Below are 27,420 nucleotides of genomic sequence, written 5' to 3'. Positions count from 1 at the left end.
GGAAGTCCCCGCCCCCGGCCTTCCGCTCCCGCCCTCGCGGGGCCTGCGTCCTTCAGTAGGATATCGTGTTCGGGATGGCAGAAAGAGGCGATCGCGGCGGGGAGCAGGCGGCCTGCGGGCACGACAGCTACCGCTCGCCGCTTGCCTCCCGCTACGCCAGCCCGGAGATGTGCTTCGTGTTTAGCGAAAGGTACAAATTCCGGACCTGGCGGCAGCTCTGGCTGTGGCTGGCGGAGGCCGAGCAGGTAACGGGCCGCGGGGATAGGGTCCGGGCGGGGAGAGGCGGGCCCGCCCCAGCACGTGCGGGGCTCGGAGACGAGCCTGGGCCTGACCCCTAGGGGCAGCTGCCCCGCCATTTTCGGCCGAGTATCCCTTTCCCGAGGAGCTGTGGCCCCAGGAAGGTCAGGGCAGGAGGGCGACACCTGTTGCCTCCTTTTTTTTTTTTTAATTTTATTTGTTTATTTGACAGAGAGAGACACAGCGAGAGAGGGAACACAAGCAGGGGGAGTGGGAGAGGGAGAAGCAGGCTTCCTGTAGAGCAGAGAGCCCGATGCGGGGCTCGATCCCAGGACTCTGGGATCATGACCTGAGCCGAAGGCAGACCTTTAACGACTGAGCCACCCAGGCGAGCCGCCTCCTTGGTTTTGATTCACGGAGGGTTAGAGACGCGGAGGAGGCGGCGAGAAATGCACGCTGTGGTTTTAAGAGTTTAATCTTGGCCATTCCTGCAGGAATACTCTGCTGACCACGGACACTGAGCGCTCGTTACGTACTCAGTTGTGCGACTAATTTCTTTACACATCTTTTCCCGTTTAACCCGTAAAGACTTTGCAAACTAGGTGGTGCTTTTCCCACATTATATGGGAGAAATCAAACCTCAGTGATAGCCAAGCGCATTATTTGCTCCTAACCATTAATAGCGGAACCTGGGTGTGAACCTGGGTTCAGTGCAGAGCCTGAGCCTCAGTGTAGTTAGTGACAGGACTGTCACAACAAAATTCGTGTTTCCTAGGCCACTACTTCCGCTCCACTCGGCTGCGTTTTGCCTTTCTAGTGAGGGAAGAATCAGGGTAGGGGATTATCAGATGGGATTTCTGCATATAGGGCTATTTAGCTCAGCGCTTTCAGAAATAGCTCCAGAGGGGCCTTCCCAGAGGAGTTGAAGGAAACTGAAGGTGATCCAGAGAGCTATAAAGTTTCAGAGGAAAACGCCACAACAGGCAAGATGGCAGTGTCCTCTCAAAGGGCATCAGTAAACTTGGAAACAATCTGAGCACATGCCTGGGACGAAGGTACAGCTGAACGCCCCAAACAGAAAACTCTTCCTAGATTTTCCCCCTCCCCATCACTGTGCTCAAGAAAATTAAGTGACATAATAATAGTGGACACATTTATCATGTCTACTATGTGCCAGGCACTGTCTTAAGACCTTGAATATTAATGGCTCATTAACCCTCAAAACAACCCTATGGTAAGTACTATTTTACAGATGTTTGACAGATGATGGAATGGAGACACAGAAAGACTTCATAAACTATTGGCTTAGATACCAGTAATGGGTAGAAAAGGACATTAATAGGGTGTTGTGATTTATCATGTACTGGCACGTACTCTTTTGTCCTTCGTATGATACTCCATTATATAGATGAGGGTAGTGGCATTCAAAGACTTTGCAGGATCACCATAGCTAGGAAATGTCATCTAGCTGGAATTGAAATGTAGAGTTGTCTGAATATGTATTCTTTCCTCTGCCCAGTCAGCACATTGTCTGAAATGCATACAGTTTTAGTATAATCTGCGTTTGGATTATCTATTAGGGTGTCAAAATTAGCATAAACTGCATAATAATTTAGTAGTTAAGAAAAAAATTGAATAAGAGATGTTGAGGAATGCAGAAAAGCAGAAGTGGAGGATGAATTTTAACAAAATGCATTGCTTGGGGGTAGGAAGCAGTTTGGCCGCACTGCCCCCTGCTGCTTAGCTTTGGGAGGAGCCCTGAGATACCCTCTCTACTGTCTTAACAATCCAAGGCAGCCTTGCCCATATGGCTACTGAGCTCTTGAAATTTGGCTAGTGTGACTGAGGAACTGAATTTTTATTTTTTAATTTCAATCAATTTAAATGTAAATAGCCACATCTGGCAAGTAGCTACCATCTTGAGCAAGACAGGCCTAAGATGCAAGGTCCTCCCCAGGGCCAAGGCTTGGGAGTTTCAAAGAGAGGTTTGAATGAATTTCACCATTCTGTATATTCAGCACTTGAACCCAGGGTTCTGAGCTGCCTGTGGGCTGCAAGCTGTTTTTTGACAGCCCGATTTTTCCAGTGATGGATGAATGTAAGATGTTTATGTGTTTATTTTCTCAATAACGTCCTGCAGTGGTTTTCAGTTTTACCAAGTTTGCTGTATATAATTTGTTGGCAAAACCACTTACAACATTCTTAATTTTCATTTCTCTAAGTAACTCCGTCTGGGTCAAATGTGAAGTTTTGGCCTGGATCCCAACACTTTGGGCACTTACAGGCCAAGCACTAAGGGGTAAGCAATAAATACAACAGACTCTCCTCTTACGGAGTATACATTCTAGAGGGAGAGACAGGCTAACGCATTTGTAAAAATGTCATGTGGTGGTAAGTGCTGTAAATAAATTTAGGTTAAAGGGATAGATGAATGACATATAAGAAGGATGTTTCATACTGGAGTCAGGAAAGACCTCTTTGAGAAGATGACTTTTGAGCCCAGAGACCAAAACGTGTGAGCCAGGCAGAGATATAAGGGTAGAGGGAACAAAGATCAGAATTACATTGTTGGATATTTTGGCATTTACTTAGAATGTAATTTACGTTATTCATTAAGAAAATCATACCCTCAGGCGTCTGGGTGGCTCAGTTAAGTGTCTGCCTGGTTAAGTGTCTGCCTTCAGCTGAGGTTGGGATCCCAGCATCCTGGCTCAGCGGGGAGTCTGCTTCTCCCTCTGCCCCCCCCCACTCACACTCGCTTGAGTGCTCGCTCTCTCTCTCTCTCTCTCAAAAATAAATAACTAAAAAAAAAATCATGCCCTCCAAGGCGTCTGGGTGGCTCAATTGGTTGGGCATCCGACTCTTGGTTTCAGCTTGATGGTGATCTCAGGGTAGTGGGATCGAGCCCTGCCTGGCGCTTCACACTCCACACGCTCCGCTTGGGATTCTTTCTCCCTCTGTCCCTCCCCATGCACATGCATGCCCCCCAAAATAAATAAATAAAATTTTTTTTTTTAAGATTTTATTTATTTGAAAGAGAGCGAGCGAGAGAGACAGCATGAGGGGGAGGGGGAGAAGCAGATTCCCCTGCTGAGCAGGGAACCCGATGCGGTGCTCGATCCCAGGACCCTGGCATCCTGACCTGAGCTGAAGGCAGTTGCTTAACTGACTGAGCCAGAAAACAATACCTCGAGGTGCATTTCCTCTGCAGTGTAGACCCTTAACTCCCCTCTCCTTTTCTGACATCAGTGGGCTAGCCTTTTTAAAATATGAATGTGTAAAATCTTAAAAAAGAAAACTCCTCTCTATATACTTTTAGTTGCCCCAAATTTTATTTTTATTTTTTTCTAAAGATTTATTGATTTGTTTTAGAGTATGTACAAGCCAGGGTCGGGTGGGGATCAAAGGGAGAGGGAGACAAGCAGACTCCCCAGCTGAGCAGGGAGCCTGTCGCCAGGCTCAGTCCCAAGACCCTGAGGTCATGACAGCTGAAATCAAGAGCTGGCATGGCTCAGTCGACTGGGCTACCCAGAGCCCTGCCCCAAATTTTAACTTAAGAATTGGGAGGTGGGGCATAAATGCTAACATGAACCAGTTTTTTTCTCAGTGTCACTTCAAGTCGTCGTGACACTTGAGGTTATTTTATTTTGTTTTGCCTGTTCTGCAGACATTGGGTTTGCCTATCACAGATGAACAAATCCAGGAGATGAAATCAAACCTGGACAACATCGACTTCAAAATGGCAGCTGAGGAAGAGAAGCAGTTACGACATGATGTGATGGCTCACGTGCACACGTTTGGTCACTGCTGCCCGAAAGCTGCTGCCATAATTCATCTTGGCGCCACCTCCTGCTATGTTGGAGACAATACAGTAGGAGCCTTGTTTTGTTTCCACTTAGGACCCAGTCTTCATAATGGATTTATAAATTTTATGTGATTTTGTCTAATTTTAGGAAGTGACTCCATAGATCTTTAGTTTTAGGGCTATCTTAAACTCGGGAATCTTCTGCTTTTGTTATCCTTCCAATCTAAACTATAAGCCCCTAATGACCTCCATAATATAAGACTGGCAGATACAGTTTACGCATTAGTTCGTTGGATGTAAGTCAAGGTCTTAGTGTTTTAGTGGCAAGGTAATTGTCCAGAGGGATTTTCTTTCTAACTTTTTCTAACTCTTTATAACTCATTGCTGTAACTTCCAGAAAAAAAAAGAAAGAATTGCATTGTGATTCTTACAGAAAACACTTAATTGGCAGATCAGCTTATCGTCAAATGTGAAAAAGTAATATCGCATTTTCCTAAGAGTTTACTAGGTGCTTGGCAGTATTCTGAGCATTTTGTATGTATTACTTTATTCTTCACAACAACCAAGAGAGAGGTGCTTTTATCTCCCATTTTTCAACAGCTTCTTGAGGTGTAGTTTATATACCATAAATTTCCCCATCTTAAATGTGCAGCTCAGTGAGTTTTAGTAAATTGATACAGTTCAACCTTCACTACACTTCGGTTTTATGGCACATCCCTCACTCTAAGAAGTTCTTGTGCCTGTTTGCATCCGTCCCCACTCCGACAGCCATTCACTTGCTTTCCTTCTCTGTAGTTTTGCCTTTTCTGGTAATGTCCTATAAATGGAATCAGAATGTGGAGTCTTTCGGATCTGGCTTTATGATCCCCGTCTCCACGCATGAGGACACAAGAGAGGTTGAAGGACTTGCCCAGTGTCACATAGCTAGAAAGGACAGAAGCCCAGGAAGAATGGCTCCAAAGCTGCGCTCTTAATCACACTGTGCCCAGGGACCAGAAGTTCCATTTCCAGATACGCTTCCAACTCAGAAAGAAGCACTAATTTTTAAGTTGCCCCAAATATTTGTAGTCTCAAGTGGTACCTAATTAAAGGCATCTGTGTGGGCGCGTGGGTGGCTCAGTTGGTTAAGCGACTGCCTTCGGCTCAGGTCATGATCCTGGAGTCCCTGGATCGAGTCCCGCATCGGGCTCCCTGCTCAGCAGGGAGTCTGCTTCTCCCTCTGACCCTTCCCCCCTCATGTGCTTTCTCTCTCTCTCATTCTCTCTCTCTCTCAAATAAATAAAATCTTTAAAAAAAAAAAATAAAGGCATCTGTGTGTAACTGGTGACTCAAATAATGGAAGAACAACAATGCCCTCACTTGGAATATACTTTTTTTTTTTTTAAACACGTACCCAGTGTGTGGTTGAGCTCAGCAATTACTGTCTCATGTGAGTTGCCTGAAGTACATCTCCTGTTTCCCTCAAGAACAGCTTCAAATTTCCTAAACCTTGATATTCTGGTTTATGTCTTTTTGTTGTTGTTCGCAATGATAGACATGAACAAAGGAGGGGAAACTAATGGAATTTTCCCCCTGGAAGCTTCTCAGAGACTCAGGCATTCCTCTTTGGGAAGTTCTAGAGCTTGTTGACCTGGACATCCTCAGAGTATTCAGGATGGAAGTTTGCCCCATGACTGTTTTCCAGTCGTTTTAGATACCATGTACATTGGCCTTCGGGGGCAAAAGGGTTGTGTTCCTTGGAGATCCCAGAAGTACTGCTGTCTAGGTTGATGTGCCTTTTTTTTTTTAAGATTTGATTTATTTATTTGACAGACACAGCAAGAGCAGGAACACAAGCAGGGGGAGTGGGGGAGGGAGAAGCAGGCTCCCCACTGAGCAGGGAGCCCGACTTGGGGCTCGATCCCAGGACCCTGGGGGAGTGGGAGAGGGAGAAGTAGGCTCCCCGCTGAGCAGGGACCCCAACGTGGGGCTCGATCCCAGGACCCTGGGATCATGACCTCAGCCGAAGGCAGACACTTAACGACTGAGCCACCCAGGCGGCCCCGGTTGATGTGCTTTTAAAACAGTAATCTGAAAAGAACAACTGCTGTTAGGATCTTCTGGCTTGCACAGAGGGTTGCTCATAGTGAGGTAGGTGGCTGAGAAGCCCAGTTGTGATGGCCAAAAAGTGTTATGTAATATTATTGTTTGGGCAAAGCTGTTTAATGTGAGACCACTGCATTTTCTTTTGCAGGACCTGATTATTCTTAGAAACGCATTTGACCTGCTTTTGCCAAAGGTGAGTTGGCAGCAGTCTCTTGTCAGCCCTGAGTTCCCTATGATAGGGGATGGGCACCATTTTGGAATAAATCAATGCAACGTGACTATAAATAGATTATCTTTTATTCAGACAAATGATCCTATATCTGATCTATAGAACTAATTAATTGTCTCTTTCTGGGTTAAAATGCTCTAAGCAAATCCTTTTTAAAACATAGCCTTTTAAATGAAGGAAGTTAACCAGTGGCTTGTTGTTGGAATAGGTGGGTCAGATTTGTGACTTTGTCCTTTTTTCTGCATGAGCACATAAGTGGTCTTAAAATTGTGCAGAAAAAGTTCATAACTCTTTAGGTAGTCAACTCAGTTTTCAAACGTTGATTGCTCTGAACTCATCAAGGCACTTTGGGATACAAAGATGAAGATACGCCTCTGCCTTCCACAGGCTGGACATCTCATTTTATATTAAATTGTCTAAAATTTTAGCTCCTGATTATGTAACAAGCTCACCCTGAACTCATTCTTCACTACACGGTCTTTCTTACAGCTTGCTAGAGTGATCTCTCGGCTTGCTGACTTTGCTAAGGAACGAGCCGATCTTCCCACCTTAGGTTTCACACATTTCCAGTAAGTGATATGATTACTTCTTGGGACTTGGGCTAGTTTGTGTGCATTTCTTCAGTTTCCCTTCTCCATGGAAGCCTGGAGATGAAGAATCTCAAAACACAGTGTAAGCAAATAACTTGGGATGCTTATGAGGAATGAATCTTGTCTCTACCTTAAAAGCTATAGTAGTAAGAGTTCATTTGGGGGATTTGGGGAAATATGGATCAAGAGCCTTAGGAAGTATTCATGTTTCCTGATTTAGTAATTCCATTTTTAAGACTCTATCCCAAGGAAGTAATCTAAATTATGCAAATAGCCTTATGTACAAAGATCTTTGCTAAAATAGTGGTTTGATAGTAATCATTGGAAACCATCTAAATGTCCACAATAAGAGAATAATTAAATAAGGTATAGTATATAGTATATTCATAGGCAGGAATAATACGTAGCCATTAAAATGATGCTTGTAAGACCAATATCATGGAAATATGCTTAGGTTAATGTTATGGGATAAAGACAGCATATAAATTGTACAAAGATTGGAAGAAATTACACCAAGATGTAAATATTGATTTTCTCTTGTTTATGGGATAGTAAGATAATTAAATTTTTCCCTATATTTTGTATTTTTAAAATGTGCAAATATTTTTATGATTAGCAAATAAAATCCTTTTCAAAAGCAGAGAATGTCATTTTTGGAATGCTAGTAGCAAACTTCTAATGACATTTCAGTAGTGGTGTGTTAGCATCTGCCTTATATTTTGGTGCGGTATTGCTATGGCAACAAGGGTGGTTTTTTTTTGAAAGAGAGAGAGCGAGCAGGAGCAGGGGAAGAGGGAGAAGCAGGCTCCCTGCTGAGCCGGGAGCCCGACGCGGGGCTTGATCCCAGAACCCTGGGATCATGACCCGAGCCAAAGGCAGATGCCCAACCAACTAAGCCACCTACGTGCCCCGGCAATAAGGATATTATCTCCTATAATTTAGGAAAGGCTGTTGACTTTAATCTTCCTCAAAGTTAGGGCCTGCATTTACTGGTAGCAGAAACCTGAAGAAATTATTCATGAGAGTGGCGCCTGGGTGGCTCAGATGGTTAAGCATCTGCCTTTGGCTCAGGTCGTGATCCCAGGGTCCCCAGGATGGAGTCCTGCATTGGGGGAGCCTGCTTCTCCCTCTCCCTCTGCCCTCCCCCTGCTTGTGCTCTCTCACTCTCTCTGTCAAATAAATAAATCTTTAAAAAAAAAGTTCATGAGGAGTCAATGTGCAGTATATAGGGGTTGGCCATGACAAACGTTGCCTTCTGCTGACTCCCTAGTATTACCTGAGTTGCAACTCGTCTTCCTCTCCTGTGAGTATTGGAGAGTGCTCAGAGAATGCATGCGTCCCAGTATTCCTTTGGGTATAGGGTGATGAGGGTATCTGCTGGCACAGTTAGCAGGCGTTAGGCACTCAGAAAATGGTATGATGCATAGATATCACCTCAACTTAGGTCATTTCCTGCATTTAAAAAGCAGCAGCTTTGGGGCACCTGGCTGGCTCGGTCAGTAGAGCATGCGACTCTCGGTCTCAGGGTTGTGAGTTCAAGCCCCATGTGGAGCTCACGCCTACTTAAAAAAAAAGGGGGGGGTGCCTGGGTGGCTCAATCAATTAAGCAGCTGACTTGATTTTGGCTTAGGTCATGATCTCGGTCCTGGTATCCAGCCCTGCATCAGGCTCCCTGCTCTCTCCCTTCCTCTCAAATAAATAAATCTTTTAAAAAGGGAGGGGAGGGGAAGCCGCTTTATTGAGATATAATTCACATACCATAAAATTCACCCTTTTTAAGTCTACAATTAGTGGTGGTTTTTTTTTTTTAAGATTTATTTTAGAGAGAGAGCGTGAACTGAGGGAGGTGTAGAGGGAGGGAGAATCTCAAGCAGACTCCCTGCTGAGCACAGAGCCTGATATGGGGCTTAATCCCACGACCTGAGCCGAAATCAAGAATCGGATGCCCAACTGACTGAGCCACCCAGGCGCCCCTAATTAGTGGTTTTTAGTACATTTACAGAATTACACAGTCACCAGTACATAATTTCAGAATATTTCCATCACCCTTCAAAAAAATCCACACCCATTTAGCAGTCACTCCTATTCCCCTCTTAACTGTCCCCTGGCAGTCATTATTTTCTGTCTATGGATTTGCCTCTTCTGGACTTTTTATTTAAATAGAGTCATACAATATTCATCTTGTTATGACTGGCTTTATTCACTTAGTATAATGTTTTCAGTGTTCACATTGTAGCATGTAGAGCGCTTCATTTCTTTTTATAGCCCAAAATGGTAGATATACCAGATTTTGTTTGTCCGTTCTTCAGTTGCTAGACATTTGGGTTTTTTCCACTTTGTGGCTGTTATGTACAATGCTGCCATGAACAGATCCATGCAAAGCCATCCATTTATTTCTTGGCTTGTACCAGTAATCTATTAGCGAGAGTTAGCTAGAAAACTACCATGAGATTAATGGGGGGACATACTGTGGCTCATGGTATGCCCTCGTGTTGCCATCTGTTCATGTCATTAGCCTGATAGGAGAGAAAATCCATCTGGGATGAGCTAGGTCATCTCTTAGGACTCCAACTTTATTGCAGTGTATTCATAATTATATTTTATGTTCAGAAACACACCAGCAGTAGATCGATTTAGACTTGGGATGGGGAGCGAAGCCATCAGCTGTTATAGAGTCCTTTGGTTATGTGTGTTTTGGGGTTCTCCACAGCATGGCTAGCTTCTCATCAGATCTCCTCAGAGGCCTTCCTTTACGGACAGTCTAGAGTAGCATTCTCCAGTGTCCTCATCATTTTATGTTTTCACATTTCTGACAATCAGTAGTTACTTTGTTTACTTGTTTACACCACAGTGTGAGCTCCATTGGACAGGAACCTTGTCTGTTTCGTTTTGCTGTATTTTCAAAACCAAGAACACATTGGATACTTGGCAAATGTTTGTTACATGAGTGTATTTGACTGCCAAAGTCTGGGGACAAACAAAACAGACATTGTCCTTGCCCTTATATTGCCTCTTGATGATAAAGAACTATGTTAGGAGACCTTCAGTTTTATAATCATTGAATATTTATAAATGACATTGAATTTCCTTAACTATTATTTGCTCAAACTTCTTAGCTCTGGTTTTGTCTACACCGGTTTCTCTATCTCTTTAATTCTTACCCTTTCCAGGGGTAGCAGTGATTGTTTGAAGAAGCAGTGAAGCTTTTATGAAGTAAGTCCTTGGTTTGAGACTTCTCTGTGTCCTTTTTGGGTCATTTTCAGGCCTGCTCAGCTGACCACAGTTGGGAAACGTTGCTGTCTTTGGATTCAGGATCTTTGCATGGATCTCCAGAACTTGAAGCGTGTCCGAGATGACCTGCGCTTCCGGGGAGTGAAGGGCACCACTGGCACTCAGGCCAGCTTCCTGCAGCTCTTCGAGGGAGATGACCAGAAGGTATTCTGAGAGCAACCGGGGGACACAGAAACTCAGTGGTGAGAGCACCAGAGACAAAGCTGGCCTCCAGGATGGGAGGAGAGTTTGATCCTGGGATGAATGGACTGGAAGGAGTACCAAGGGTTGAAACCTGGGCAGGATGTTGAGATGTTCTCATACTGGTCACACCTGGATTTCTACAGGAATGTCTTTTTCTTCCAAGGTAGAGCAGCTTGACAAGATGGTGACAGAAAAGGCAGGATTTAAGAGGTAGGTAAATGAGTATTGGCTTCCTTACTAAGTGATGATGAAGGCTTGTGTTCAGTGTACCTCTTGATTTGACCCTGACTTTTTCTTCCTTAGTTCTTCTACCCATTTCCTTTTATCTCTGGCCTGGGTTTTATTTTCTTATAGTCTAGATTCTATTTTTTTATAGTCTATAAGGAAAAAGGAAAGTGTTTACTTCTGAGATGTTTAGAATAGTCTCACCCGTGTTGAGGTCCTCCAGGGGGTTCATCTAAATCTGACCATTTCCACTGAGGGCCACAAGGCTTCACCATGGCTTCTTGTTCCAGGCATTTCCATCAGGCTGTGGCAAGACATGGGTACCACAGGCCCACATTTCCTTCTCGGGTCTGGGTGTTAGTGAAAAGGGTGGAAGAACAGTCTGTTTCAGAAGCATATTATCAGTGAGGTTGTCTGGACTCAGTATGACTTCGTATACCAGTGACACCAAGCTTTTCCTTAAGGTCTGTTTTTGCTCATTTGTTTGACACAGTCACATTTTGAAAAAACACTTTTTTCCCCCAGATTTTATTTTTAAGTAATCTCTACACCCAGTGTGGGGCTCAAACTTAAACAACCCTGAGATCAAGAGTTGCCTGGTCCGCCAACTGAGCCAGCCAGGTGCCCCTGAAATATTTTCACTTATGATTCTGTCCTATTACTTTTAGGGCTTTCATTATCACAGGACAGACCTATACACGAAAAGTGGATATTGAGGTGCTGTCTCTGCTAGCTAGCTTGGGAGCATCTGTGCACAAGGTGAGTGGTGGTAGCAGTTTGCGGGGGTTGGGCTGAGAGCTTTGCACACCACAGACAGATGGAATTGGCCTCAGACTTTTATTTAGTCCTATCTCGAGATGTCAAGCTTCATTTTCACCCTCTGGGGGTCTGTAGGTGACACCTCTTAAATTAAGGTGGTTAAAAGACAGGACAAGCTCCAGCGTTCTCGTTAAAGCTCATCTTGCGCTGTCTTTTCCTTGCTGTCTTCAGCAGTGTTTCACACAAGTGTTTCCACGCTCCCTTACTTGTTAGTCCCGCTCTTTAGGAGCCAGGAGAAGTCTAAGTGAGATATTCTCCGGGAGCTTTTGGAGAGGACGTGCTCACCTCCTTCATCAGCCTAGCCCCTGCTCCCAGAGTCCTGTGCACCAGCACTGTGGGTTGATGCCTGTGGCCCTTTCCCCCCAGATTTGTACTGACATACGACTCCTGGCAAACCTCAAGGAGATGGAAGAACCCTTCGAAAAACAGCAGATTGGTGAGTGTTCTGTGAAGACGTGGGAGCACCGCAGCAATGCTGGGAGGCCTGTGGGCATGTGTTACTAGCTCACCCAGCAGCGTGCTCAGGCATCCGCTGTCCTCTGAAGTCTCTCTGCCTTTGCTTCTCCTCCTTGTACGGGCAGGCTCCAGTGCGATGCCATACAAGCGGAACCCTATGCGCTCTGAGCGCTGCTGCAGCCTTGCCCGCCACCTGATGACCCTTATCATGGACCCGCTGCAGACGGCATCTGTGCAGTGGTTTGAGCGCACATTGGATGATAGTGCCAACCGGTCAGTAGAAGGGGGATGCCACATATAGCAAGTGGGGGGGAGGACCAGAGAGGAGCCTGGAAGCAGAAGGAGGTTTTGAGCATCTGTGCATTTTCTCCGTGTCCCCACAGAGCCTGGAGTCTAGGAGGGAGGCAAGAACATTGAACAGTGTGATGCATGTTAGGATCAGAGTGTGTACGAGATAATCTCTGTGGGAACTAAGACGGGGGGAGTAGTGGTGGAGGAGTCAGGGAATGCTTCACAGAGGAGGTGATGCTCTGAGACTTAAGAAATAATAGGCTTTTTTTGTTTTGTTTTGTTTTTTAAGGTTTTATTTATTTATTTGAGAGAGAGCGAGAGAGCATGAGCAGAGGGAGGGGCAGAGGGAGAAGCAGACTCCCCGCTGAGGAGGGATTCCCGACTGGGGCTTGATCCCAGGACCCTGAGATCATGACCTGAGCCAAAGGCAGACGCTTAACCAACTGAGCCAGCTAGGCACCCCTATCCTGTACTTTTTTTTTTTTAATTTTATTTATTTATTTATTAGAGAGAGTGAGGGAGAGAGAGCACATGAGAGGGGGGAGGGTCAGAGGGAGAAGCAGACTCCCCGCCGAGCAGGGAGCCCGATGCAGGACTCAATCCCAGAACTCCAGGATCATGACCTGAGCCGAAGGCAGCTGCTCAACCAACTGAGCCGTCCAGGTGCCCCTATCCTGTACTTTTTAAAAGCAGGGGCACCTGAGTGGCTCAGTCATTAAGCGTCTGCCTTCGGCTCGGGTCATGGTCCCGGGGTCCTGGGATCGAGCCCCGCATTGGGCTCCCTGGTCCGCGGGAAGCCTGCTTCTCCCTCTCCCACTCCCCCTGCATGTGTTCCCTCTCTCACTGTGTCTCTCTGTGTCAAATAAATAAATAAAATCTTTTAAAAAAAAATAAAAGCAGTGTCACGTTACTTTGATTTGCTCGCATTGTACTAGGATCTGAAAAGGATACATAGTTTTTTTTTAAGATTTTATTTACTTGACAGACACAGCGAGAGAGGGAACACAAGCAGGGGGAGTGGGAGAGGGAGAAGCAGGCTTCCTGCTGAGCAGGGAGCCCGATATGGGGCTCGAACCCAGGACCCTGGGATCATGACCTGAGCCGAAGGCAGACGCTTAATGACTGAGCCACCCAGCCTCCTCTGAAAAGGATACATGGTTAAAGCTAGCTCTCTGGGATCTGTGTGTAATCCAGGGAATAAGACATCGATGGAAATAAGATGGGTGAACTCATTCAGAAGTCAGCCGTTGAATACTTCTTGGCAGGGTGTGACCTAATCAGATGTGCCCACTAAAACACGCTGTAACAATTTGGAGGATTTTTTAAAAATCCCAAGTCCACACTGGCATAGTGGCCATGTGATCAGAGGAGGGATGTGGGTATAAAATCAGGGGCAGATTGGCTGGCCCTGGTGGTGGGCTGCAGTGAGAATTAAGATCAGTGATGGGGTGCTAGTGCCATTTACTGAGACGGGAACTGCAGGGAGAAGAACAGTGGGTTTGACATGTGAGCAGAAAGCAGTGGAAAAGTGGCTGAGTCCAGTTTGGGGTTTGAGGTACCTATGGATCAACCAGGTCGAGCTCTCCAGTGGGGTATGGATCTGGCACATAAGCAGGTAGCCTGGACAAGGGGTAATAGATTTGAAGGTCATCAGGATACTGGGGTAGCTGAAGTCATGAGATTAAAGGAAGTTGTCCAAGTAGTACATGTGGCATGACAAGTCAGTGAGGCAACTTCTTGGGACACACCCTACATTTCACTCAAATTGACACTGTTTAAAGAGATAACTGAATTGGCTGTTTGTTTTCCAGACGTATCTGTTTGGCTGAGGCATTTCTCACTGCAGATACGATATTAAATACGCTGCAGAACATTTCTGAAGGATTGGTGGTGTACCCTAAAGTAAGAAGCCTCAATTAAAAAACAAAATATTAGGGAGGGGGTTGGCATGTGGGAGGGGGAGTGTAATCTTTTCCTGCCCTGGAGTGAATATGTTTGGGGAGCTGCATCCTGGTCCAATAGGTGTTCTTCCCAACCAGAGCTCATTCCGAAGGTTGTGACATAAGCTCTAGAGAACTAACCCTGGAATCCATAGACAAGTTTATAAAAAAGAGAAAAGGAAGTACTTTGAATTGGCTTACAACTATGTATGAGCATGATTCACCAGCTCTGGTGTGACTGGCAGAGCAGACGATTTCCTTTGCCTGTTTTTAAGTACTTGAGGCAGATGGGTTCATTTCCATTATATACTTGGCTCTTGAGGCTGGGCACTGAAATTTTAACAAAGTTTAGGTTTTAGAAATCTTTCAATGAAGCAACTCTTCAAAGTTTCTTTAAATTGGTGTTCCTTTTTTAAATCAAAATAATACTTTGGATTAGAAAGAAAACCTGAAAAATACAGTGTAGATGAAAACGATCCATTCTACTCTCAGTCTTCATAAATATGATAATTCATGTCCTTGTGTGCATTTTGTGGGTCACAGTGGATTTCTTACTGTGTGTGTGACTTTGTAACCTTGCGCCATCTTCGTCCTGCATTCGTTCTAGGTAATTGAGCGGCGCATTCGGCAAGAGCTGCCTTTCATGGCCACGGAGAACATCATCATGGCCATGGTGAAAGCTGGGGGTAACCGCCAGGTTTGTTAACCCCTCATGCTCCTGGATAGGTGGAAAGTGCACCTTTAGTCCTATTCTCCTCCCTTAAGGAGAATGAAAGCATTTCTGTCATCACCCTCAGTCATGGTATTGGTACAGAGCAGTGACCACATTCTGCTGTAGAACAGACTTGTCTCTGGCGGGTGATGGTGGTGAACTTGGCTTGTTAAGAGTGAGTCACTTAGTCACCTGTAGAAAAGGTCTACTCTTAGTGAAGGAATTAGGTCTGAATTTCCAATGGGGAATGATGGGAAGTGGGCAGGACACAAGAGCACACGTTTCGTGAGGCTTTGGAGGAGCCAGTGCGAGATGGGCATTTACTTCAGGCTCATCCTAGAATATGGTCAGAGGGTCAAGGTCTTGGAGTCAGACTGCGAGGGGAACCACCTCAGCCCCAAAGGGCTTTGTGTACCAGCATGGATGTGGTGTTGGATGACTTCTTTTTTTTATTTTATTTTTTTAAAAGATTTTATTTATCTGACAGATAGACAGCGAGAGAGGGAACACAAGCAGGGAGAGTGGGAGAGGGAGAAGCAGGCTTCCCGCTGAGCAGGGAGCCTGATGCGGGGCTTGATCCCAGGACCCTGGGATCATGACCTGAGCCGAAGGCAGCTGCTTAACGACTGAGCCACCCAGGCGTCCCTGGATGACGTCTTAAGATGTTAAAATGCCCTTTTCGTAAATGAACCAACAGTACTTCACTGTCTTCCCAGGATTGCCATGAGAAAATCAGAGTGCTTTCCCAGCAGGCAGCTGCTGTGGTCAAGCAGGAAGGGGGTGACAATGACCTCATAGAGCGAATCCAGGCTGATGCCTACTTCAGTCCCATTCACTCCCAGTTGGACCATCTACTGGATCCTACTTCGTTTACGGGTCGTGCATCCCAACAGGTAAGCACCAGGACACTTCCAGAGCTCTATAAGCCTCCCCAAATGCCCTCTTTTTTAAATTTTTAAATTTTTATTTTTAAATTTTTTGAGAGAGAGAACTTGTGGGAGTGGGGGTGGGAAGAGTCTTAAGCAGGCTCTGCACCCAGCGTGAAGCCCAACTCGGGGCTCGATCTCATGACCCTGAGATCATGACCTGAGCCCAAATAAAGAGTTGGATGCTTAACTGAGCCACCCATGTGCCCCCGAAATGCCCTCTTTTTACACGACTGGGCTGCAGAACCTGGGATACTGTCTTTAATGTTTCTACTTTTATAAGAGGTATGATGAGAATGAGGCCAGTCAGAATTCAGAGCAGGCTGGAAAAAAAAAAATTCGGAGCAGGCTGAAATGTGAAGATTTGGTTGTTTTGAGCTGTCTTAAGTATTTCCCCCTGTGGATTTCTCCGAATTCTGGTCCGGAGCATGTGGTATAACGGACAAAGATTGGATTTTACCCTCAGGTAGATCAGTCAGGTTCATTCCTGACTTCTGGCTTTAAAGGCTGCCAGGGTAAGAATACATATCTCACAGGCTGGTGCTTGTATGGATTAAGAGGCCTAGCACAGTGCTTGGTGCATAGTAAGTATTCAATAAATGTCATTTTCCCTCTTGGCCTTTTGGAGACCACAAGAGCTAATTCAAAAACATTTACGAGTGCAGACTAGGTGCTCAGTATATATTCGGATACTGTGCTTCATTCTGGGCCTCAAAACTTAGTGGTGAAGGCTTATAAAGAGGTCATTATGATACCAAGCAGTACCTGCAGGAATTGCGGGAAGCATATCCTTTGGGATCACAGAGGAGGAGTAGAATAGCCCTAAAATAGGAGAGGTCGGGAAAGGCTCCTTGGAAGCTGAATCTTAGGGACAAGTAAGAGTTGGCAAATACATAGTCCAACATGGGAGAGAAACTAATTTGAGTGTTGATGGAGCAGCAAGTGCCAGAAGTAGTTACAGGATTTCAAATTGGAAGACAAACTGCAGGTAGGAGACCAGCAAGGAAGCTGCTGCAGAAGGGCCATGCAGTAGATGACAGGGCTGTTGAGCCGAGGTGGTCGTAGATCCAGTTGAGGGGAGCGATTTCGGGGCTGGTTAGGGAGTTAGTCACTTGGCAGCTGGTTGAATGTGGAGGAGGGAAGAAGCAATGATGATTTTAGGTTGGGGAACTGGGTGGGCAATGGGGAGACCAACGGAAAGAACAGGCTGGGCTGGTTTGTGGGGAAGCACATGTGGGCATGGTGGGTTGAACTGCCTTGGTCAAGGGACAGATTTTTGACAGGCAGTTGAGAAAAATAGAAATTCAGTGGTGGAGTAAGAGCTTTTATCAAATTATTTCTCGGTGACATTGAAAAAAGCATTATCAAACTTACATCTTTATATTTTCCTTTGTCTTAAATTTGCTTTCCTCTTTGGCAGGTGCAGAGATTCTTAGAAGAGGAGGTATATCCCCTGCTGAAACCATATGAAAGTGTAATGAAGGTGAAAGCAGAATTACGTCTATAGAATTGGAAAGAATTAAACAAGAAGTCATTGGCTTCGTTAACTTTTATTGCCAAGTCTTGGAAAATGTTATTCTAATGCCTTCTTTTACCTCAAGACCTGTTACCTTAAACTGATACAGCACTTTTTTGTTTACATGGTGCTTTCACATTTCTCAAGGTTTATAATGCAGAAGTAAATTACGTTGGGGCGCCTGGGTGGCTCAGTTGGTTAAGCGTCTGACTTGATTTTGGCTCAGGTCATGATCTCAGGGTTGTGAGATTGAGCCCCACGGGCATCAGGCTCAGCGCTGGGTGTGGAGCGTTCTTAAGATTCTCCCTCTCCCTCAGCCCCTCCCCACCTCTCCCTGCTCTCTCTCTCTTAAAAAAAAAAAAAAAGAAAAATTATGTTGAGTTGGACTCTGTTTTCTATAGCAACACAGCCTGTAGTTCATGGTTTGCTCTGTTCCTTCAGGCATGTTGTCCAGCCTAGTCAGTTTCACATGCTCACTTGATTGTGAGGGAGTAAGCAAACTCGTGGTCCTCTAGTTTGAAGATAAATTTGATCTGTCTCTAGCAAAATAACCTGGACTCTGATTCAGTATGGTTGGATACCTTTGGTATCCAGTTATGTTTTGCCAGAATATATAATGAAAGTCAGAGCTACAGTAAATTTTCAGGCTTACTCAGCTCAAGTTATACCCAAACTCACTTCATCTTTTGATAAAGCTTATATGTTGGAGAAATGCTAATTGAGTATTGATTTCATCAGGGCATTTGACAATCTTTAATCCTGGTTACACAGATTGATAGGTGATTGAACCAGCCGTAGCCAAAGAGGATCATTAGGAAGGAGAACACTGGTGTTAGTCCACAGACCTCTATCCTTAGCCCTCTGCAATTCTACGTATTGTTTCAGCATAGATGAAAATGAAGAAAGTGTATTTATCAGATTTGCAGATAACACAAAACTAGGACAATTAACTGATAAACGTATTTGGTAAGGTAACTAAAATTTTTTCTAACCTGAAGTAGATTGAAATGATGTGGCCAAAACTAAGAAGAAAAAATTAAGATAAATGTAAGTAAATTAGGCTTAAACTCCACTGTAGTCTTACTGTTCCACAGCCATGGCATTATGTTCCATTTTGGACACCCAGTCTGAGGAACAGAGATAAACTAGAGAGCCAACCTCCAAAGGAGACCTTGTCCTATGAGGAGTGGCGAAGGAATGTTTTTTTGTTTTTTTGTTTTTTTTTAAACATTTTATTTAATTATTTGAGAGAGAGAGAGGGCATGAGAGAGGGGAGGTCAGAGGGAGAAGCAGACTCCCTGCCGAGCAGGGAGCCCGACGTGGGACTTGATCCCAGGACTCCGGGATCATGACCTGAGCCGAAGGCAGTCGCTTAACCAACTGAGCCACCCAGGCGCCCTGGCGAAGGAATGTTAGGGCACTTGATCCTATAGGAGAAAACTTGTCAGCGCTTTAAATACCACTTTGAGGGAGAAGAGTGACTTCGGTAGCTGTTGCCTCAAGAGACACAATTTTTATTCTATTTATTTGACAGCACAAGCAGGGGAAGTGACAGGCAGAGGGAGAAGCAGGCTCCCCACAGAGTAAGGAGCCCAATTTGGGACTTGATCCCAAGACCCTGGGATCATGACCTGAGCTAAAGGCAGACGCTTAACTGACTGAACCACCCAGGCATCCCCCCAAGAGACAATTGAGACCCATACCCATTGTTGAGAGGCTGGTTTGGGCCCAGACAGTGAAGCTGCTATGAGTTAGTGATTCTCCCTCTACCCCACCACATTCTTTCCCTTCAGCTCAGTCAGAAGCCAGACTACCTAGTTGTCAGGAATGTTGAGAGGAAAGAGAGGCTGAGTTGACTCCAACCATATACAATCAAAGGTAGTCTGGAGTAAAGAGCTCAACCTATTGGAAAGGAGAACAGGAGACAATCCTTGAAACCAAATTCTAAATGCAATTTGGGGTAGCAAGCAAGCTTGGAGAGCATGGAGCCATAGAAGGTCTCAACTCTTTCAGAAACAGTTTATTATTCCTCTCATATGAACTTTTTTTTTTTTTTAAGTTTTTTTTTATTTATTTGGGCGCCTGGGTGTCTCAGTCAGTTAAGTAACTGCCTTCGGCTCAGGTCATGATCCTCTCTATCTCCCTCTCAAATAAATAAATAAAATATTTTTTTAAAAGATTATTTATTTATTTGAGATAGAGAGCACAAGTGGGGGGGAGGGGCAGAGGGAGAGGAAAAAGCAGGCTCCCCACTGAGCAGGGAACCCAATGAGCTGCTTGATCTCAGGACCCCAGGATCATGACCTGAGCTGAAGGCAGACACTTAAACCAGCTGAGCCACCCAGGAGAGCCCCCTATCGTGTGAATCTTGAGGGGATGTTTGAAACTGCTGGGTCTGGTGCAGAGAATTAACTTATTTGATCATTAACTCAGCTGATCTGAGAACTTATGTTATATACCAGACACTGGGGATACCGGATACCATGGATTTTACTTGAATTTTCTCACAGAAAATAAGGAAATAAGATGACAGTCTTGTGATTGTTAGACCTCTGATCTCTAGTAATTGGTGGTTGGGCTGGTTTTTCTTCCTGGGCTATTTGGGTGGGTTTATTATGTCTTCTTTCCTTTTCTAGTCTCTTTTGTTTTTATATTAACATGCTTAAGTTATACTGTCAAGGGTAATTTTGTTATCTGCTCTTATTTTCCCATTTAACGTTAAAAAAATTTAAAAAAAAATTTTTTTAAGTAATCTCTACACCCAACGTGGGGCTTTGTTTTTTTGTTTTTTTGTTTTTTTAAAAAAGATTTTATTTATTTAATTGACAGAGAGAGAGAGAGACAGCGAGAGGGGGAACACAAGCAGGGGGAGGGTCAGAGGGAGAAGCAGGTTTCCCGCGGAGCAGGGAGCCCGATGCGGGGCTCGATCCCAGGACCCTGAGATCATGACCTGAGCTGAAGGCAGTCGCTTAACCAACTGAGCCACCCAGGCGCCCCCCAACGTGGGGCTTTGAACACATAACCCCAAGATCAAGAGTTGCATACTCCACTAACTGAGCCAGCCAGGTGCCTCTTCCATTTAACATTTTTTAAAAAGATTTTATTTTTTAATTAAAATTTTTATATTTTTATTTATTTTTTAAAGATTTTATTTATTTGACAGAGAGAGACACAGTGAGAGAGGGAACACAAGCAGGGGAGTTGGGGAGGGAGAAGCAGGCTTCCCGCTGAGCAGGGAGCACGATGCGGGGCTCAGTCCCAGGACCCTGGGATCATGACCCGAGCCGAAGGCAGAACTTAACAACCGAGCCACCCAGGCGCCCCTATTTTTATTTTTTAAAGATTTTATTTATTTGACAGGGAGAGAGACAGCGAGAGCAGGAACACGAGCAGGGGGAGTGGGAGAGAGAGAAGCAGGTTTCCTGGTGAGCAGGGAGCCCGATGTGGGGCCCGATCCCAGGACCCTAGGATCATGACCTGAGCCGAAGGCAGATGCTGAACAACTGAGCCACCCAGGCGCCCCTAAAATCTTTTTTAAAGTAATCTTTACACAATGTGGGACTCAAACTTAGGACTCCAGGATGAAGAGTGACATGCTCCACTGACTGAGCCAGTCAGGGAGCCCCCCATGTAACATTTTAATTAAGGGCATTTGGGTGGGCTGCAGGTTGGCTGAGAAGAGAAGACCCAGGCCTTCTCAAAAATTAGATTGAATTCAGTTAACCAGTGATCTGAACTCCAGGATTTGAATCATCCAGAAATCAGGATCTGGGCAGACTGTGAGGTAACCACCTTCTGTTCAGCTGCAGACGGGTACCTGGGTACTTAGAGCTCTCTTCCCTGGCATTTGATAACCAGAAGAGTCTCATGTCCTTAAGTGGAAGCACAGAGGTACAGTGCCTCCAGATTGGTGATGGAAATCCTGGATAGATGTGAGGACTAGCTGACTGAAATTGCAGAGCCTAGAGTCTGACGTGAAGAAGGTACTCAGGAAATGTCATTTTCCTTTCTGAGCCTGGGAGAGTTCACCAGCCAGTCAGGGAGCAGGCTAACATTTGAGGAGGATACTGTTGTTTTGGTTTGCCTGCCATGGAAGAGAGTATATGCTGAACTTAAACCCCAACCAAATAATGGGGAATGAGTCAGCATAAAAAATAAATAGGAAAAGTTGGGGCACCTGGCTTGTTCAGTTGGTGGAGCATGGGACTCTTAATCCTGGGGTCATGAGTTCAAACCCCATGTTGGCATAGAGTCTACTTAGAAAGTAAAATAATAATAAAGTTATATAATGAAACACTGTGTGGTTTCTTGGGTGATGAGTTTAAGGTAGTTTTTATTTTCTTTTGGCTTTTGTGTATTTTTTCAAGGTTTTTTTTTTGTAAGATTTTATTTATTAGCACAAGCGAAGGGAGGGGCAGAGGGAGAAGCAGACCCCCCACTGAGCAGGGAGCCCCATGTGGGGCTTGATCCCAGGACCCTGGGATCATAACCTGGGGCAACTGAACCACCCAGGCGCCCCCTTTTTCAAGTTTTTAATGCAATTTTTATTTAAATTTTAGAATATTTGTATATTGCAAAGATAGTACAGAGTTCCCATATGCCACACTTGATGTTCCTTATTAACATCTTGCATTAGTATGGTATAGTCATCACAGTTAATGAACCAGTATTGATACATTATCAAATAAAGTCCTTAATTTTTAGCTAATGTCCTTTTTTTGTTCTAGGATTCCCATATAGAACAAATTACATTTCGTCATGATAGCATTTTTAAGTACTGGGATTCATATATATTACTTACAAGGTATGTTCTTTATCAGAGGTGTGGTCTAATGGACACAAAATTTAGCTCAAATTCAGCTCATCTGGAACATAACTAGAAGTCAAGACAGAATTTGGGGACCATGACTGACCCGAGTGTTTCCATCCACGAATGATCTAGCCTTCCGTTGCTATGGCTCTAGGGTCTTCAGAAGTTTAAAACCATGGGAAAGTGTTAAGCCTCTCCCACAGCTTTAAACACTAATTGTTTAACTAGTAGTTTCGCTTTAAACTTTAAAAAGTTGTAATTAGGATAGTGCCGATTGTAGAGCACAGGCCGGGTGTATTTAAAATACATAAAGCAGGGGCGCCTGGCTGGCTCAGTCGTTGGAGCAAGTGATTCTTGTGATCTCAGGGTTGTGAGTTGGAGCCCCATGTTGGGGGTAGAGATAATTTAAAAATAAAATCTTTAAAAAAATATATAAAGCAGAAATGCAAACATAAAGAACAGATCTCAAAGGGATTCGTTCCATAGTTCCTTAAATAAGTTACTCATTTCTTTCAAGAAAGGGGTTAAATCATACTTCACGTTTAGAAAAGCATTTCTTTAGTGATAACCTGGAGGAAATAGGTATTTATAAGATATCTTGTTCCTGATGCAGATATCATACTTTTTTTTTAAAGATTTATTTATTTGAGAGGGAGGGGGAGAGGGAGAGAGAGTCCTAAGCAGACTCCTTGCTGAGCGTGGAACCTGATGTGGAGCTTGATCCCGGGACCCCAAGATCATGACCTGAACCAAAATCAAGAGTCGGCTGCTTAACCAACTAAGCCACCCAGGGGCCCCCCGATTTCATACATGAACATATTTTTTTTTCAGCACCCTACTGTATGCTGGGAGTACAATGGTGAACAAGCCTGTCTGCCCTCCTGGAGCTTATAGAGCAAAGTGCTGAATGGCTCCTCAATAATGGGATATATACCGTTTAACATCTGAACACATGCAAAGTTCATTAAGTCCCACTGAGAAAAGGTGCTCTTGGGATATAACTTCAACAAATCCACGCCGCTTCCCTTGGTTTTATCATCTTGTAATCCACCCTTCATCATGATGCAGATGCTGCTCTTCCCACCAGCTTGGTGCTTGGCTGAATTTCTTCAATATTCCTGGCTCCATCCACCTTTCCTGTGGCACAAATTGAGAAAGGCTTTGCCTTGAGTGGCATCCTAGGAAGCTTTTTAAGAATGTGGCATTTTTCTTTCTCTTTTGTTCTCTAATGGAGGTGAAATGTGTGTATAGAATTCTCACACAGAACTTAAAAATAAGAAAGTTTCATAGAATTGTTAGTCTACCATTTTTTTAAAAGGGAAGTACTGGTGTTCTATCTCCTGTGGCTGTTGGACCTTCCCAGTATTTTTTAATTATCTCTACACCCAATGTGGGGCTCGAACTCACCACCCTGAGATTGTAAGAGTCGCATGCTCCACAGAATGAGCTAGCCAGGTGCCCCTGGCCTACCCAGTGTTGATCTTTTTTTTTTTTTTTAAGATTTTTTAATTTATTTATTTGACAGAAACACAGTGAGAGAGGGAACACAAGCAGGGGGGAGTGGAAGAGGGAGAAGCAGGCTTCCTGCCCATCAGGGAGCCCGATGCGGGGCTCCATCCCAGGACCCCAGCCAGGATCATGACCTGAGCTGAATTCAGACGCTTAACGACTGAGCTACCCAGGCGCCCCAGTATTTATCTTTGATAAATGTTCCACTGGAATGCAAGGGGAGGGCTAGAAGCTTTATCTAGCAAGTGTTGACAAGTCCTTAATTCCCTATTAAGTGTGTAGGGAAAGTTAGCAAAAATGAAATGCTAATGGTTTATTGCAAAAACCTAAGGGGCCCGTGCTGAAGCTAGCATTACTTAACTATTGAGTTTTGACACCGCAGTTGACGTGACAACTGTCTCAAGAAGTTGTGTTCCCCCACAAAGATAAACTTAAGAAACATAGCCCCTGCAACAGTTGTGAGATGAGAGAAAAGGATGTTACCACACTAAAAAGGCTGGAATTCATTGCTCTAAGGCAATGGGTTTGGTGGGCGGCTGGGGGGGGGGCGCGCATTCAGTTTAAGAAAGCAGAATTTGGGAAGGAAAGTGAACTTGGCCCCAGAAACTGGGTTCAGATCTCTGCTCTGCCACTTACTAGTTTTGCCAGTGTACTCTGTAAAATTCAAATGATAAAATTCACCCAGCTTTCACAGGGATGTTAAATAACATGATATTGCTTTGCAAAGTGAACATAATACCATGAGGTCACAACTGAGATTGCCTTGCTATCTGTGTGGACTATGGTTCCATTCCTTGACCCAGGCATCACCCCCTTGGAACACCATTGGGAACCCATGCTTAGGTTAATAAGCAGCTCTAAACTGAATTTATCTCTTCAGGGTAGGGAGAAATTTCTAAAAGAACACTCCTGAAATACTGTTGTAGCTTTTGATGACCTTCCTAAAAGGTGGTAAGCACGTTTTCTTTTTCTTTTTTAAGATTTTATTTTTTTTAAAGTAATCTTTACACCCAACGTGGGGCTCAAACTTCAACCCCAAGATTGAATGCCATGCTCTACAGACTGAGACAGCCAGGCACCCCAACACATTCTTTTCAGGATAGAATCTGACATCTACTAGGACCTGGATATCAAATGGAGATGGGCCTACTACCTTCCTGGACTGTTCGTTTGTACTGTACTTTAACATTTTCTCAAACAGCATCTAGTTCTCACAACCATAAGTTCACATTCTCGTTTTATGGATGAGCTAAAAGTTAGCATGGTTGAATGACCCAAACGCAGCCTCTGACTACGCCCACTGCGTTATACATGCCTGGAGAGTGAGTTTCTCCGGCAGGCCCTCAACCAAATTTGTTCCAATTTGTGGCTCCTTGCAGGGCCTGTGACTTGTATTGAGTGGTTCAGGCTGGTCTAGGGCTGGTTCTGTACACCTGTGAAAAAGGCACTTAAATATTTAGAAAATGAGCGTCAAGTAAGGGCTGCTCTTCTCCAGAGTCCTGCCCCATCTATCTCGCATACTTTTTTTTTTTCCCTTAAAGATTTATTTATTTGACAGACACAGTGAGAGGGGGAATACAAGCAGGGGGAGTGGGAGAGGAAGAGGCAGGCTTCCGCCAAGCAGGGAGCCCGATGCGGGGCTCGATCCCAGGACTCCGGGATCATGACCTGAGCCGAAGGCGGACGCCTAACGACAGAGCCACCTAAGCGCCCCTCTATCCCGCATCCTTAACCGCTGGTCCAGCCCATATTGCCCTGAGCTCCTCGGGCTGCAAGGCAGACGAAGGCCAGTGGGTATCGCTGGGCTTCGAAAGACTTCTGTGCGACCCCCCTCCCCCCAACGTCCGCCGGGGGACCGGGTCTCGGCTCGGAAAGGAGCCTCGTGCGTGCTGTCCGGGAGCGCGCAGACCCCAGCGCCGCCGCAGTCCACTGACCCGGGAGGACTACAGCCCCCAGCATTCTCAACGGCAACCCCCCCACCCCGCTCGGCCCGGCGCGCGTGCGCGGTGGCGCCACCGAGCGCTGACTGGGTCCGAGCGGTGGAGCCGCGAGCCGACCCGGCTTGGCGTTAAGGTGGTGGGGGCACTGGCGGCGGCCGGGCAGCTGGACATCCCGCGCCGGGCAGGTGAGTGAGGAGGGAGAGGTTGGCGGAGGCTCGCTGGGTCTGTGGAGCCCGGCGCCCACACCTGCCCCTCAGGTGGGGTCGCGGGGGCGGCCATGGACCGACTGATTGACGGACGCACTGACGGGCAGACGAGGGGAGAAGCACCGCCCGCGGCCGGGAGATCGGCGGGGCCGGACCTCGCAGGTGCCCGCGTGGGCTGGGGCTCCGGGTGCGGGTGCGGGGCCTGCGGGGCGGCGGCGGGGCTCGGACTCGCGTGTCGCTGAGCCCCCGCGTCCCCGCCCGGAGCGGGGGCGGCCTCCCCGCGCGACCAGCAGGAGCGGGGGCCACCGGCGCCCGAGCCTCCGTGTCCTGGGGGCTCGAGCCAGAATACATACCTCCCCCTCAGCAGCTGCGAGCGGTTTTACAGAAACCGCACCTCAGGCGGGGGAGGGTGGGGGGACTGTTTTTCTTTTTCTTTTTCTCGGGCACATTTAAGCTGCGGGCTCTTCCTCAGGTTTAACTTGTGACTTGACGTTGAAGATTCAGGTGCGGAGTCAGAACACAGGCTCAGATTCGGGCCGAGACTCGCGGTAATGTGTGTATTTGAACATTGGGGAAACTGAGGAGGCATGAATTAGCCGAGGTCGCTCAGAGTGGTTAGGATTGGAATTCCGAAAATTATACTTAATGATCCAGGATGCTTTTTATACGGAGGAAGAAAAGATGTTTTAAAGTTTCTTTTCTGTGATGGGTGACTGGCGTAGTTTCCAGTCTTGTGCTGCACGTGAAATTTGTGGTGGGTTGCTGGCTTTTGGGGTTTTGGTGGGTTATTAGAAGTGTCCTGGGGGGCGCCTGGGTGGCTCAGTCGTTAAGCGTCTGCCTTCGGCTCAGGTCATGATTCCAGGGTCTTGGGATCGAGCCCCACGTAGGGCTCCCTGCTCCGTGGGGAGCCTGCTTCTCTCACTGGCTCTTTTTCTCTCAAAAATGGGGATGTACCTACCTTGTAGGGATGTTATCAAGATTGAGTGAAATCATGTGAAGAAATCTCGTGGGTATTCTACAGATGTTGGTACTGGCTCTCACTTCTTCCAGTCTGATGTTTAAATACTGAATAAAATATCTTGGCGCGGGCGCCTGGGTGGCTCAGTCGTTAAGCAGCTGCCTTCGGCTCAGGTCATGATCCCAGGGTCCTGGGATCGAGCCCCGCATCGGGCTCCCTGCTCCGCGGGGAGCCTGCTTCTCCCTCTCCCACTCCCCCTGCTTGTGTTCCCTCGCTGTGTCTCTCTCTGTCAAATAAATAAATAAAATTTAAAAAAAAGTTAGTAGATACACATACATTTCCTACTTCTTTTCTTCCTCATCTTCTTTTCCTTCCAGTTTTCTCTGAACTCTAATCAGTAATTATATCATCTTTGTTTTATATATTCATTTCTGTTCTCCATGACTAATTTGTAATCGATTCTAAATGGAAGTCAGAATAAATAAAAAAAAATTAAAAAAAAAATAAATGGAAGTCAGTATCTCTCCTGTATTCCGATAGTCCTAGCTATATGTAGCTTCTCATCACTAATTGTCACAGTAGCCTGGGCTTTAGTCTTCTTCCCTTTGTCTCTTTTTAAGCATGGAGATGTGTGATTCGGTTAGGAGGAGGGTGTGAGGTGTTTCTGTTGATCAGATATGGTAACAGATGAA

The 27,420-nt window shown here is 45.5% G+C and overlaps 2 protein-coding genes across 6 annotated transcripts in view; both read left to right on the top strand.

Annotated features, from left to right (window-relative positions):
* Positions 1-14: 14 nt before the first annotated feature.
* Positions 15-21,599, top strand: ADSL (adenylosuccinate lyase). Its single transcript, XM_025881903.2, has 13 exons — positions 15-245; positions 3,905-4,108; positions 6,276-6,320; positions 6,846-6,925; positions 10,210-10,381; positions 10,584-10,630; positions 11,314-11,404; positions 11,831-11,900; positions 12,046-12,193; positions 14,023-14,113; positions 14,759-14,848; positions 15,580-15,756; positions 17,210-21,599. The coding sequence occupies exons 1-13, from the start codon at positions 75-77 to the stop codon at positions 17,294-17,296; spliced, it is 1,473 nt and encodes a 490-aa protein (XP_025737688.1). The 5' UTR covers positions 15-74; the 3' UTR covers positions 17,297-21,599.
* Positions 21,600-25,610: 4,011 nt separating this feature from the next.
* The window catches only part of SGSM3 (small G protein signaling modulator 3), a 45,573-nt gene continuing 43,763 nt past the window's right edge, over positions 25,611-27,420 (top strand). For 2 of the 5 annotated variants that reach the window (XM_073882726.1, XM_025882240.2), the window contains exon 1: positions 25,611-25,749. The gene's annotated coding sequence lies outside the window, so the exon portion shown is untranslated. Of the gene's footprint in view, positions 25,750-26,171; positions 26,319-27,420 lie in introns of those variants that run through there. The other 3 variants (XM_073882724.1, XM_073882725.1, XM_073882722.1) reach the window with 3 other exon arrangements.

Source organism: Callorhinus ursinus, unplaced genomic scaffold, assembly GCF_003265705.2.
Source record: "Callorhinus ursinus isolate GAN/ISIS: 27379988/994484 unplaced genomic scaffold, GSC_fseal_2.0 scaffold48, whole genome shotgun sequence".
In the NCBI taxonomy this organism is placed as follows: domain Eukaryota; kingdom Metazoa; phylum Chordata; class Mammalia; order Carnivora; family Otariidae; genus Callorhinus; species Callorhinus ursinus.
This window is presented reverse-complemented; position numbering and strand designations above follow the sequence as displayed.

Bases quoted from the DNA above. Each gene is read 5' to 3' on its own strand.
- ADSL (XM_025881903.2), top strand. From the start codon at position 75: ATGGCAGAAAGAGGCGATCGCGGCGGGGAGCAGGCGGCCTGCGGGCAC. The intron at 246-3,904 runs GTAACGGGCCGC...CCTGTTCTGCAG, and splicing joins GGCTGGCGGAGGCCGAGCAG to ACATTGGGTTTGCCTATCAC. The intron at 14,114-14,758 runs GTAAGAAGCCTC...CATTCGTTCTAG, and splicing joins GATTGGTGGTGTACCCTAAA to GTAATTGAGCGGCGCATTCG.